This window comes from Orycteropus afer, unplaced genomic scaffold (assembly GCF_000298275.1).
Source record: "Orycteropus afer afer isolate SDZICR_OR568_19922 unplaced genomic scaffold, OryAfe1.0 scaffold00131, whole genome shotgun sequence".
NCBI lineage: Eukaryota > Metazoa > Chordata > Mammalia > Tubulidentata > Orycteropodidae > Orycteropus > Orycteropus afer.
Window position 1 is genome coordinate 6,272,877 of NW_006921718.1, and position 10,577 is coordinate 6,283,453.

Consider the following 10,577-nt stretch of genomic DNA (forward strand, 5'->3'; position numbering starts at 1 on the left):
CTACTTCCGTAGTGGTACTGCCTTGGAAACCCAAGGAGGGGTCGCTATGAGTTGGGGCCGACTCGATGGCACATAACAACAACAACAACATTGTCTCTGGACTTCAGTTTCCTTGTCTATCAAAGAAGATCAAACTAGCTAATCTTTAATGGTCCTTTCTGTTTATAATCCTCTATAATTAGACCAATGTTTCTTAAATTCTTTGAGTTGTTGACTGTTCTTTAAATCAGCTCTTAGAACTTCTCAGGTAGGGAAAGAGAGAGAGTGTATGTATGTGTGTGATATACTTTTCCATAAAACATCAGCATGCTTGATGATTCCCTGAAAACTACCCTCTATATAAAGAACTCTGAAATTATGTAAATAAGATAATGTATGGGTAAAAATTGAGCATAGCTCCTGATACATAATAAATAACTATTTGGAATCCATGACATATGTTCTATAGACATAGTATTATGTATTCATACATGATGCTAAAATATGTACACTGTAAAAAAGAATAGATTTGTTTTAAATAGTAGCATATTCACAAGATTGAATAAGCTTAGTTTATTCTGGAAAAATTGGTCTTAACCAACACTGTGCATTTCCATATTTGAACTGATAAATAACTTTGTTTCCACTATCAACCAGAGATCTTCCTATCCTCTAAACCCTTTTTAAGCATGTGGGGACAAGTGAATGCATGATCACATCCCCCTGACTCATCAGGAGTTGTCAATAAAGTACTAGGTTAGAGAGAATGCCAACAAGAGATGTGCTAGAGTCAGAGCAGGCTGTTGTTGCTGTTGTTGTTATGTGTCGTCGAGTCGCACCCAACTCATGGCGACCCCTCCTTGGGTTTCCGAGGTGGTATCACTATGAAAGTAGATTGCCCAACCTTCCCTCCGAGGAGTGGCTGGTGGGTTTGAACTGCCAGCCTTCTCGTTAGCAGTCAAGTGCCTTAGGCACTAGGCTACCAGAGCAGGCCTGTTAGGACTCATAAATGAAGCTAAGAATGTAGTGAGGATCAGTGATGAGGTAAGGACAGGGATGAGTAGAGGGGTAAGGAAAAGGCTGTCAGTTTACAAATCAGGTAAGAGTCACAGAAGGATGAGAGCACAGGGTAGAGTGAAGTAGCAAAGGTGGCATGAGTTTCTGAGGTGGGGTTGGTGAGGGCTCGGGGACAAAGTCAAGGTCATATATGGGAAGAGAGTCAAAATAATGAGAGGATTCAATGGTGGAGTGAAGGATGAGGAAGAGGTGTGATCCAAGAAATTGGGACAAAAGTCAAGACTGAAAATCAGGCTGTTTCACTCACTACTTGGTAATAAGAGCAGGGTTTTGAGGCAGCATCAAAATGTCCCACACCCATGCAAAAATGCCACATCAAAACCAACTCATGAAAATTCACATAAACACTAGGATCACTATAACTCTTTGAAGATACCAAGGACATTCTTCACTCCTATCCCATACTGTATCCCAAACCCACTTCATTCCCCAGAGACCCAGCTAACGTCAACTCTATAAATGCCTGGGAGAGGAGATAAGCTCACTCCACCTCTATATAGTTCTAGGGGAATATTCTCCCATTTTACTGAACAGAATCCAATGTGTCCTTGTTGTTGTTGTTGTTGTTATGTGCTGTCGAGTCGGCCCCGACTCATAGCGACCCCTCCTTGGGTTTCTGAGGCAGTATCACTATGGAAGTAGGATTGCCCAACCTTCCTTCCAAGGAGTGGCTGGTGGGTTTGACCCGCCAGCCTTCTGGTTAGCAGTCAAGTGCTTTAGCCACTATGCTACCAGAGCTCCTAATGTGTCCTTAGTCTGATTTAAATAATAATAATAATAATAATAATAATAATTGTAATTAAGTTTAGTCAAACCTAGAGTCAAACCCAAAATCATTCCTTTTAGCTCTGGGTTTCCTCAAAAACCCAACAACTGCCAAGGAATATTCTATTATAAACACTCTGCTCCAAGGACACCGTGGCGTTTTTAGATCTTTACTTAGCTTAAGCAGACTTTCCCTTTGAGGCAGAGGCTGCAGCTGCAGTGCCATGGAAATTAGCCAAACTAACCATGCCTTGCAGTTGGTTGGTGTCACTTGCTCCAGGCGGGTGTGGGGTGGATGCCATCTTTGAAGCTAAGTGCCGAGACCCATACAGAGAATCTTGAGGAGACCAGTGAAGGAAAGCCTCTTCCCCATCAAAGAAAATAAGCTGAAGTGAGAGATCTGGCTTGGAGTCTGAAAGTTTCTGGTGAAAAAAGAATAATAAAAGTTAGCGAACATGCTATGATGATTTTAAAATGATGAGCTTTCCCATTAACTGTGCAGAAAATATAGATATGTCATGAAGGAAGATACCAAAGCAAGTGAAAATATGCCAAAATTTACTTCTCACCACTTCCCCTCAAAATCATCACACCTCCCATAATCTCTACCCATATAAATCTCACCTCCCACTCCCTCTGAAAATAGAAGTGCCTGCCTCTCCCTCTCTCTCCCCCCCCCACCGCGACTCCTCAGAGAACTTTCAAACTATGTAAAGGCTATGATGGGTGCTGTGGTACACCACCTAGTTTCCTTTTGAAAGGACTTGCTACTCCCTCTGAACAAGATAGCCTTCAACTGTGGGCTTCATGAGTGCCTCAGCTGCACCCTTCTGGAGTGTCCTACTCCAATGACTGGTGTACACAGACATTGTGAAATACTCTAAAAAGCCATTCTATAAGATGCAACTATTGGTCTCGCCTCATCTGGAGCAAAGAAGAGTGAAGAAAATCAAAGACACATGGAAATAATTAGTTCAAAAGACTAATGGACCATGAGAAACTCAGCTTATATGACTATGAATGGAAGAACAAGATAGTACCCAGAAACCAATGTCAACAACTCAGGGATCAAAATAGAAGATGCTGGATAGAGTGGGAGAAAAATGTGGAACAAAACCCAATATCACAAAAAAAAAAAAAAAGACCAGACTTACTGAAGACAGGTAAAACCCCCAAGACTATGGCCCTTAGTCACCCTTCAGGCCTGGAATTGAACTCACTCCTGTGGCTTAACTCCAGCCAAATAATAGACAGGACTGCAAGCTGTACTTCTTAGAAAAATCAACCATGGAACATCAGATGAACAACATTTGCACAGAGAGAAAGCAAAAGAAGCAGGAATGCTTTGGAAAGAAGGACATAGGGAAGAGGTAACCACAGGAATGAAGTAGAATGAGTGTTGTTACTTTGTGGGGATTATAATCAATATCATGAAACAAAATGTATATGAATTACTGAATGGAAAACTAATTTTTTTCTGTAAACTTTCACTCAAATCACAATAAAAAACTAAAGAGAGAGAGAAAAAAATTGATAACTGAAAAATAAAAAAAGTTCCTGTGGGAATCGGATAAAATGAGAGGAGGAATCCTTTGGTGCCAACAAAGGTCTTAAGAAAAAGGCAGTACTTGGGTTGAATTTCTGAGTAGAATTCTGACTGACTTCATGCAGTCCACTATCTGATGATACCTCTCAACTTTCCAGATTACTCTGTCCTGGAAGAAGTACAACCAGAATGCTTCTTGGAAGCGGGAATGGACAGACTTCATCTCACCTACTACAGTCAGGTGGTCAGAAGTGATCATTCCCTGGAGAAGGATATCATGCTTAGTAGAGGGTCAGCAAAGAAGAGTAAGACCCTCAGTGAGATGGATGGACACAGTGCCTGCAATGATGGGCTCAAAAAAACAGAAAGGATTGTGAGGATAGCTCAGGACCTGCAATATTTTATTCTGCTGTACATAGGGTCACTATGAGTCAGAACTGATTTGACAGCATCTATGGAGCTCTGGTAGCATAGTGGCTAAGGCACTTGACTGCTAACCAGAAGGCTGGCGGTTCAAACCCACCAGCCACTCCTCGGAAGGAAGGTTGGGCAATCCTACTTCCGTAGTGATATTGACTCGGAAACCCAAGGAGGGGTCGCTATGAGTTGGGGCCGACTCAATGGCACATAACAACAACAACTTCCACAATCTTTCAACCCCACTGGAAACCCTAATCTATTGAACCTCTCACCTTTGCCAGTTCTCCCTTCTTTCCTTATTCAGTTTAAAATCCAGAGTCAATCATTCTAATCACTCCCTTGAACATGCTCTCAACTCTTTTGACACTCTCTTTTTTAGTCAAACTCACATGGCAAAAAACATAGCTTTCTTTAAATCTAGCTCTCTGCCTAGTTTTTGCCTTCAATCAAGCAGTTGAACCTGGTTAGCGAAAAATATACAATCACACTGACTGACCTCAGTCAAATTCATGAGCAAACCTCAAGACAGCAGACATACAGTATTTTCTCAGTCCATTCATTTTCTAACTCTTTTACACAGTATTTCCCAATTCTTCTCCCCTAATTTCAGCACTTCATCCTTCCTCACTCCCAAATGATGAACATACTTTCTTCTGGACTGAAAAAATTTCAAGCATTACAATTCCCACCACCACTGTATACATCAGCCAGCAGCAGCACCCCTTACTCTGCCCTCCTGCCTGTTAGCATGCTTACTATCCATGCTCATATCAGATGCCAAGCTCTCCTCCTATGCACTAGACCCTATCCTCTCTAATATCCTCAAGGCCATCATGTTGTAGCATTTCCACCTACAACATCAATTTTTCTACTATCCCTATTTTTATACTATCCCAACTCACTCTCAACTTCTCTACATGAACAGCTAACAGAGATCTGTGCACACATTATCATTTTCTATCACACCCCCCAGGAGACAGGCGGTAAATATCCAAGTGCTGACAGACTAGCAAATAGAGTAGAACAATAATCCTGCTCACTCAGACATATCAAAACAACATAAAGAAAATAAATAAATAAAAACATGGGTGAATCACATCAACCTATAATCACCAATTTAATCAGTCTCTTATTTCTCTCATCTTAAAATTTTTTAAGGAGGACTTTCAGAAAGATGGCAGAATAGGAAGACATGCTACACAGATCTTCTACAACAAAGAAACAAGAAACCAGTTGAAACAGATACAGAAGATAATCCTGGAACCCTGAGCTTCAAGGGAAAGGATAAAGAAATGGATTAAATATCTACTAGTAGAAGAACCAAGGAGCTCTGGTAGCATAGTGCCTAAGGCACTTGACCGCTAACCAGAAAGCTGGTTCAAACCCACTAGCCACTCCCCGGAAGGAAGGTTGGGCAATCTACTTCTGTAGTGATACCACCTCAGAAACCCAAGGAGGGGTCACTATGAGTTGGGTCTACTTGAGGGCACATAACAACAAACAAAGTAGAAGAACCTGAATGAAAACTACAAATAAGGAGACAAATGGAGCTGTGGGCTGTTGACTGTCTTGGCAATGCAACCATTTTGAATATTTGCAAGTGGTGTTCTGATCTGGGCAGCAAAGTAAGAATCGGCTCCACTTGCCGAGGACTGTACAGGCAACCACATCAGAGACTAACAACTACAAAGATGCAGTACTCCTCTTGTTCCCCTTGTACCCCACACCCTCTTGGTGAACAGGGGTGTGGTCATCACCCACCTCCCACTCACCTTCTGGACCAGCAGGAATTCTATCCCATGATACCCCTGCCATCAGCTGCCTTCTGAGTACGCAGGAAGTGGTCACAGCACTACGTGCTCTGTTCCCAGACACCTTTGGTCCAGTTGGCTTTTGGGATAGCAGGAACTTTTTTTCTGGAAATAGGACCCTTACCTTTTGAGACAGCAGGAATTTTGACTGGGACTAGATGCCCTGCCTACAGCTGCTTTTTGAGCTGACTGGAACTCCGCCTGGAACCAGGTGCCTCGATCACCTTTTGGACAAGCAGGAACTTTTTCTGGGTCCAGGATCCCTGCCTCCAACCACTGTCTGGATCAGCAGGAAATAGTCTGAGGTCAGGTCAGGTCCCCTGACACAGTTACCTTATGAGTAGATAGGAACTAGTTCTGAGATCAGCCACCCTGTTCCCAGTAGCATTTTGGGCTGGCAAGAACTTTTGCTGGGTCCAGGTGCCCTACACCAAGCCCCCGATTGGGATGACAGAAACTTTTTCTGGGAGTTGGGGTCCTGTGCCCAGCTGCCTTTTCGGACAGCAGGAAGTTTTTCTGAGACCAGACACCCTATCCCGAATTGCATTTTAAGTAGGCAGGAATCTCTTCTGGAACTCAGTGCCTTGATCCCATTGCCATTTGGGCTGGCAGGAACTTTTTCCAAGTCGTGCCCCAGACACCATCTGGGTCAAAGGAACCCATCTGGTATCAAGTGCCATGCCCCTACTTCCCTTTGGGATAGGCAGGAACTAGTACCAGGCCCAGGTGCTTGTTCCCTATTGCCTGCTTGCCTAGTAGAAACACAACTTGGGTGCCATGCCCCCACCCCATTTTGGTTTTGTTTTGTTTGTTTTAAAATTATTCTTGTTTTTTTCTTTCTTCTTTCTTTCTTTTTATTTTTTTCTTTTTCTTTTCTTGGTTCTTTTTGTTTGTTTGTTTCTTTTCCTTTTCCTGGTTTCCTTCTTTTTGTTTTCTTTTCTTCTTTTTGTTCTTCCTCCCTTGTTTTTCTTTTTGCAGTTTTCTCATTTATTTATTTCTTTTTTCTCTTGCTCTCTTCTCTTATTCCCCTCCTGCCTAGATATTGTACCTCTGTCTTTTTCTCTCCTTCATACTTTTGTCTTTTTTCCTTTTCCTTTTTATTTATTGCTTGTGTGTGTGTGTGTGTGTGGTTGTCACTCTGTTTATGTGGTTTGTGGTTTTTATCTTTTTATTTTTCTTTCTGTTTGTTTCTTTGTCCAAATGGGTGAGAGACAGCAACCATGCCCACACACCCAACCACACTCACACCTCCAAATACACCCACTATGTGAGGGCCACCACTTGCTTCTGCACCAACTGATCAATGACAGATTGTGGCCAATACTATTCCAAATCACCCTCAACTTCTCTACATGAACAGCTAACAGGGATCTGTGCACACATTCTCATTTTCTGCCACACCCACCAGGAGACAGGTGGTGAATACCCAAGTGCTGACAGACTAGCAAATAGAGTAGAACAATAATCCTGCTCACTCAGACACATCAAAACAAAATAAAGAAAGTAAATAAATAAAAACATGGGTGAATCACATCAACCTATACTCACCAATTTAAATAGAATGACATCACAATGTCTCAGAGACAAGTGACCATCCCAGGTCACACAAAGAAGCAAGAAAAAGTAGTACAAATGAGGGACTAGGATATAGTGCCAGAAAACCTCCCTGAAAAAGAAGCTTCATTGGAACTCCCTGATAAGGAATTTAAAATAATTATATTTAGGTACCTTCAATGTATTGAGTAATAGATCAAGGAAAACACTGATAAAATTAAGGAAAACACGGGTAAAACTCTAGAACAATTTAGGAAAACAATACAAGAACAAACTGACAAAATAAATGAGAAATTAGAAACCATACACACAGAACAAATAGAAATCCAGATGATTAATACTAAGATTTCCAAAAGATAACACATTAAAAGCGTAAAGGAGTAGAATGAAATCAGTGGGATACAGAATGAGTAAGATAGAAGATAAATCTCTCAAAACTACTTTGTTAAAGGAGCAATCAGAAAAAAAAAAATCAAAACAAAATGAAGAAAACCTATGATTCATCTGGGACATCATCAAGAAGAATAACTTACATGTAATTGGAATTCAAGAACAGGAAGACACAAATAAAATCACAGAGAAAATTATCGAAGATTTGTTGGAAGAGAATTTCCCTGGCATGATGAAAGATGAGATATATCCATTCAAGAAGTCCAACAAAACCCAAACAGGATAGACCCCAAAAGAAAATCACCAAGACATATCATCAACAAATTCACCAAAACCAAAGACAAAGAAAGAATCCTGGAAGCAGCATGGGAAAAATGAAAAATTATCTACAAAGAGCAAACAATAATATTAAGCTTGAATTTCTCAACAGAAACAATGCAGGCAAGAAGGCAATGATATGGTGTATATACAACCCTGAAAGAAAACACCTTACAAGAGGTGCTAAAGGAGTCCTTTGAACAGAGAACCAACAATAGCAAACAACTGACCATTAACACACATGATGATATAACCCAGAAACCAACCCAGTTATGGAAGTATCCAAAGTAAATAAGCTACAAGATTATAAACAGGGAACCAGAGACATCAATTGACAAATGAGGACAACTACAAACCAAAAAGAGGGAAAAAATTATGTCATTACAGAACCTCTAAATAGTAGGGAAGTCAAGACAACTGCAAGATAGAACAGACTGTTCTAAACTCAGGAAGAAAATCATAAACCACGGGTAACCTCAAAGAAAAATTATAAACCTTCACATCAAAATAAAAAAGAGTACCAGCACAAATATTTAGCAAATACTAAAATAAAACTAATTCCATATCAGTAAGGTTGGTTCTCCTCTAACAAGGCAGCCCTTGCCCAGTCCTATTTTGAGTGCCTTCCAACCCAAGGGGCTGGTCTTCCTGCACTGTGTTGGACAATGTTTCCAAGCTATTCATAAAGTTGCCCAGTAATGTATCAAACAGTGTTTCTCTGCTATTTATAAGGTTTTCCCTGGCCAATTTTTGAGAAGTGGATGGCGTCCTCCTTCTTCCTAGTCTGTCTTAGTCTGTAAACTGTGTTGAAACCTGTGCACCATGTGCAACTCTGCTGGCATCTGAAACACCAGTGGCACAGCCTCAAGCCTCACAGAAACATACAAGCCTCACAGGATGACGAACTGACAGACAAGTTTGTCTCAGTTAGCTGTTGGAAACCTCTGCACCCTCCTCTTACCTAATTCCTACCTGAAACCTGCCACTCTGTCATCCCCGGCCACTCCTGGTTACTCCCTTTCCTGGCTCTAGGGGGCTTGGGGCCTAGCCTTGCCTCTCACCCCTTTTTACCTGGATATCCTGCTGCTCCTGAGGTCCCCAAGGCTGCTCATGGTACCTCCCTTTTTTGGCTCTAGGGGTCTTGGGGCTTAGCCTTGCCTCCCACCCCTTTTTATCTTGGCATGACTCAAATTGGGGAGAAACAGCTGTAAATGTCCATTAATAATCAGAACATGGAATGTACGAAGTATGAATCTAGGAAAATTGAAAGTTGTCAAAAATGAAATGGAACACATGAAGATTGATATCCTAGGTATTAGTGAGCTGGACCAGATTTGGCTGTTTTGAATCAGACAACCATATGATCTACTATGCCAGGAGTGACAAATTGAAGAGGAATGGCATGGCATTCATCATCACAAAAGATGTTTCAAGATCTGTCCTGAAGTACAATGCTGTCAGTGATAGGGTAATATCCATATGCCTACAAGGAAGACCAATTAACATGACTATTATTCAAATTTATGCACCAATCACCAAAGCAAAAGATGAGCAAATTGAAGATTTTTTATCAATTTCTGCAGTCTGAAATTGACCGAACATGCAATTAAGATGTGTTGCTTATCACTGGTGATTGGAATGCAAAATTGGAAACAAAGAAGAATCACCAGTAGTTGGAAAATTTGGCCTTGGTGACAGAAATAATGCTGGAGATCACGATAGAATTTTGCAAGACCAATGACTTATTCATTACAAATACCTTTTTTCAACAACACAAATGGTGGCTATACACATGGGCTTCACCAGACGGAGTACGCAAGAATAAGACTAACTACATCTGTGGCAAGAGGTGATGGAAAAGCTCAATATCTTCAGCAAAAACCAGGTCAGGAGCTGATTGTGGAACAGACCATCAACTGCTCATATACAAATTCAACTTGAAGTTGAAGACAATTAAAACAAGTCCACAAGAGCCAAAATATGACCTTGATAATATCCCTCCTGAATTTAGAGACCATCTAAAGAATAGATTTGATGCATTGAACACCAATGACTGAAAACCAGAAGAATTATGGGATGACATCAAGAGCATCATCTGTGAAAAAAGCAAGAGGTCATTAAAAATACAAGAAAAGAAAGAAAAGACCAAAATGGATGTCAAAGAGACTCTGAAACTTGCCCTTGAGTGAAGAATAGCTAAAGCAAATGGAAGAAAGTATAAGATAAAAGAGCTGAACAGAAGATTTCAAACAGCAGCTTGAGCAGACAAAGCCAATTACTATAATGAAATGTGCAAAGACCTGGAGTTAGAAAACCAAAAGGTAAGAACACACTCAGCATTTCTCAGGCTGAAAGAACTGAGGAAAAAATTTAAGCCTCGTGTTGCAATATTGAAAGATTCTATGGGCAAAATATGTAATGATGCAGGAAGCATTGAAAGAAGATGGAAGGAACACACAGAGTCACTGTACCAAAAAGAATTGGTCGATCTTCATCCATTTCAGGAGGTGCCATATGTTCCAGAACCAATAGTATTGAGGGAAGAGGTCGAAGCTGTGCTGAGGGACTTGATGAGGAACAAGGCTCCAGGAATACCCATTGAGATATTTCAACATACAGATGCCCACTGGAGGCACTCATTCAGTTATGCCAAGAGATTTGGAAGACAGCTACCTGGCCAACTGACTGGAAGAGATCTATATTTGTACCCATTCCAA

The 10,577-nt window shown here is 41.0% G+C and overlaps 1 protein-coding gene across 1 annotated transcript in view; it reads right to left on the reverse strand.

Annotated features, from left to right (window-relative positions):
* Positions 1-10,577, reverse strand: part of QPCT (glutaminyl-peptide cyclotransferase) — an 87,595-nt gene that overhangs the window by 10,354 nt on the left and 66,664 nt on the right. Inside the window, exon 4 of the mRNA XM_007945065.2 lies at positions 2,067-2,243. Coding sequence (XP_007943256.1) covers positions 2,067-2,243 — 177 coding nt within the window. The remainder of the gene's footprint in view (positions 1-2,066; positions 2,244-10,577) is intronic.